The sequence below is a fragment of the Abramis brama genome (genome assembly GCF_963993115.1).
Source record: "Abramis brama genome assembly, chromosome: 19".
Lineage (NCBI taxonomy): Eukaryota > Metazoa > Chordata > Actinopteri > Cypriniformes > Leuciscidae > Abramis > Abramis brama.
The window spans coordinates 17,177,109-17,181,029 of record NC_139981.1 but is presented as its reverse complement, the minus strand read 5'-3'; the positions used below and the strand labels follow the sequence as shown (position 1 = coordinate 17,181,029).

Below are 3,921 nucleotides of genomic sequence, written 5' to 3'. Positions count from 1 at the left end.
ACCCATATTTAAAAAACTTTTTTTATAAAACGTATATTTATTTGCAACTGTTATGTTAACAGCAATAATAAGACATTTCTGTTGTAAGAACAGCTGATGGACAGCGTGCTGCGTCATGAGAACATCCCAGGTCAAGATAATGAGGAAATTGCTCCCTTCTAAGTGCGTTCCTAACGGCTACACGCACGCACTCCAAAGTCCCCACTGGGCTCTGCTTTCGAAGGGAGTAGGGCATAGGGATGCGCAATTCCGTTTGGAATTTGTCGTCGCAAACTCTAGGGGCGAGGGGCGGCTTCTAAAGCGTGAATTTTTAGGGGCGTGATATTTAAATGACGATTGTTTTCAGCCGGCACATTTATCAACGTCCTATCATTCGTACGATGGGATTGGATGCATACGAATGTTTCATGAATCACACGTGAACCCTGTTGTAAAATGATTTCTGCGCTCGTTTCTAGATTAATAAATGAGGCCCACTAATAAGCTTTAAAAGCAGGGCTCTTTCTGGAACTTCACAAAAACTCTCTCTGAGATTCTAAAAAGGCAACAATCTGAAAAGCAAGGTGAGTTTTTGGAACAGAAACCTACTGAATAAAATGTTTAAAATATCGTGTGCGTTGTCTTTAAAATACATTGCGAATCCACAGTGTGCAGCATATGAGTGCAGATATTTAACTTTACCTGCTTATTTTTTTAGGTTCATGATGGCAATGCTGAAAAGTCTAATGCTGCTTTTCTTCATCTTCTCCATGGGGAATGCAGACGGTAACAACACTTAATTGTAAAAACTCTTGCAAGTTTAAAAGCATTTTGGAAATGTACAATATTCCACTTTCTAATATTTGTATGATTAATGATGGATTTACAGTGTCAAAGAACACAATTGCACAAACATAAAATAATAAAGACATTCTATGCTGTGACCATTACAAAAGGCCTATAACATTATGTACTGGATGCATATTTATTTTTTTAAAGAATGCCCCTATGGATGGAGAAGTTTTGAACACCGGTGCTACAAGTACTTCTCTGATTCGGTTAACTGGATCACAGCAGAGGTAATGTATTAGTTACAACAAGGTGATTTGGACAACACTTAACATTAGGTGTCTTTAACAACATCTAAATAGTTTGGTATTATGTACTTGTGTTGATGTACTGCACGGGTCCCACACTTGAAAGGGGTTCCATCTCTATCAAATACATGAAAACTGATACTGAGCAAATAATTAATCAGGACACTTTGGTTGCAAATGACTAAAATATTGTTTTGAAGTCACTTATGCTTTCTGCTATAAACATTAGATTTGTGTTGATGCAACATCTCTCTTCAGAAAAACTGTCAAAGTCTTGGTGGGAATCTCGCATCTGTGCATAATGAACAGGAAAATGAATTCCTACTGGATCTGTTGCCTTCTTCTTCCACAATATCTTGGGTCGGTGCAAATGATGCTGTACAAGTAAGTTAAATTGTGCTTTAAACAGAAAAGGCAAAGTTTCTAATGAAGATGGTTTGTCTTCAAAGCTGAACTTGGTTAGCTTCTTCCTTAAGTCTGACTACAGAAGTGCACTTTGTATTCATTTTCTTCACTTATTAGGATAGAGAGTGGTTGTGGAGTGATGGAACTGTGTATGACTATACCAACTGGTGCTCTGGAGAACCTAACAATTTCGGTGGTCCTGAGGACTGTTTGGAGATCAACTGGACCAGTGAGAATGCACTTTTCAATTATAATTTCATATCATACGGTAACATGAAGTGACTCATTTGGATTTCACAATTTGCCTTAATTTGAACACTTTTTTTTCTTTTTTCTTTTAATCTTGACTCTAATACCACTGTAATGATCAAATAACTTACTTCATTATTCCACCCTACAGCTAACCATTGCTGGAATGATGCGTCCTGTACAAGCACAAAGAACTATCTTTGCGTTTCGGACAAGATCCTATTCGGTCATCCTGCTCCAGTTTGATTGTACTACATTTCTTATGGTTACAAAAATGTTATTCTGAAATCAAATCGCTTCTGAATTGTTTTGCTGAAACCCACCTCAAGTTAATAAATGCATTGAAGCAAATCATGTGCGTTGTGGACAATCAAATTAATGTATATTAAAAATATAAATGTATTGTATGGCAAGGTTTGAGGATATGATTAACGGCATTTAGTGATTTCATCAGGGAAGGGGTTTAAGCAAGCTGTACACAGTTGCTTCATCTTTGACAAACACTAGAATGCGTTGTTTCCTACAATGGATTGTAAGCATCCATTTTGTTTTCAGGCTTTTTGTTTTCGGTTTTCTCAAATATCCCATTACTAGTTTGGTGTGAGAAACCTCAGCAAATAAATCTGTGATTGTCTGAACAAATTAAAGTGACTCAAACAGTTTCAGACCATTTTCTAAACCTGTTTGACTGATTAGATCAATAGTGATTAATTCACTAGTCTGGCACTTTGTTAGTTCTTATTCTAAACCGCTGATAGAAAATCCACAGGGCATGTTGGTTCCAAAAACGCATTCGGGAGTAAACAACCTCAGAATGTTCATTGTTATCACACCAGACATTCTCAACTGAGTCACAATGTAAAATGATACAAACCCTGCGTCTCAATTTCCATGCTATACATCCTAAACTGTTTGTGAGATTAAAATAAGTGTGTCCCAAAGCATAGTATGTTGAAAAGAGTATGCCAGAAGTCCATGGATGGTCTACAATTTCCGGTGGATCCATACTCACTATAATGGTTAATATTGCCCACAACCCATTGCCCTTTGGAGGAGGATCCAGTTCAGAACTAAGCATGAGTAAAAAGTTTTCAGAAAACTACAAAACATGGCGGATGGTTTAGATAAAGTGGTTTGAGTGACTAATAATCAACATTTAAGCTGCTAAAAAATATTTATGCAGCCTAATGTTATCCGTGTTATATTTCATCTGCGACAACCTGAACTTTTATAAAGATTCGTTTGAGCATGAACTTAAATGTATCATTATGCATAAATTTGAGGAGTCTCTGCATGAAATACCCGTGACAGTATTTCAATGTGCTACTGCATTTCTTTCTGATACTGTTGGAAATTATGTAAATGCGGAAGATTTTATCTTTGGCAAGATGATTGACAGGTCAGTTTACGTGACAGGATGCGTGTAACTATTGGTGCGTTCAGGTCCTCCTGGGAAGTTTGTACGTACGAGGTGGGAAGTCGTGCTTATAACGGCATGTGCGTTCAAGTCACTTTCGTCGGAGCAAGATGGCGGAGTACTTTCTCTTAATTAATTACACAAAAATACAGTAAGGTTCTTAAACTCTTGTTCTAGAAAATGGAGAACAAAGAAATGTGCATCAGGTGTACTTTGTATTTTTATGTTCTCTTTCATAGGTTCACTTAACACTGCGGATAGCGCAGTGGGATATTCTCTGAATGTGCCGATTGTCTGAAGCCCTATAGAATCACGCCAATTCATTGGCTGATGGCGCTTGCGCAATCTGGCTCCGCCCCGACGCTCTTACGTCGCATCATCATGTATGCGCGCCATCATCTCCTCAGATTTCTCTGCCTTCACGAAGCGGTCACTTCACCCTTCGCTCTCGATTTTTCTAGCCTGAAAAACGGATTTCTTCTTCTTCTTGCACTTCAGCGACTGCATAAGTGGAACTCAGTTCTCCTTCCAGTGAAGCTGCAATGGAGTAGCGACGACCCTCACAGTAAGTGCGTCAAGTGTTTGGGTTTCTCACATGCGCGCGAGGCCGTTTTAGGATCGTCTAAATGTAAATTTTGTGACAATTTACTTCTCAAAACCCTCCGCTCTCGGCTCGCTGTTTTTGAGAGGGAATCATTCGTCGCGCTCCCGAGGCCTCTCGAGGATCCGCGACCTGGGGTTCGGATGTAGAGCTCGAGGATGTGGAGTATGAGC

The 3,921-nt window shown here is 39.0% G+C and overlaps 1 protein-coding gene across 1 annotated transcript; it reads left to right on the top strand.

Annotated features, from left to right (window-relative positions):
- Positions 1–494: 494 nt before the first annotated feature.
- LOC311070015 (ladderlectin-like) lies at positions 495–2,073 on the top strand. Its single transcript, XM_084093644.1, has 6 exons — positions 495–563; positions 698–765; positions 979–1,058; positions 1,335–1,460; positions 1,599–1,710; positions 1,882–2,073. Exons 2-6 carry the CDS (start codon positions 702–704, stop codon positions 1,974–1,976), a joined length of 477 nt encoding a protein of 158 aa, XP_083949770.1. The 5' UTR covers positions 495–563; positions 698–701; the 3' UTR covers positions 1,977–2,073.
- The last annotated feature ends 1,848 nt before the right edge of the window (positions 2,074–3,921 follow it).

Coding starts and splice junctions, on each gene's coding strand:
- LOC311070015 (XM_084093644.1), top strand. CDS start 702: ATGATGGCAATGCTGAAAAGTCTAATGCTGCTTTTCTTCATCTTCTCC. Junction 766..978: donor CTCCATGGGGAATGCAGACG/GTAACAACACTT, acceptor ATTTTTTTAAAG/AATGCCCCTATGGATGGAGA. Junction 1,461..1,598: donor GTGCAAATGATGCTGTACAA/GTAAGTTAAATT, acceptor TTCACTTATTAG/GATAGAGAGTGGTTGTGGAG.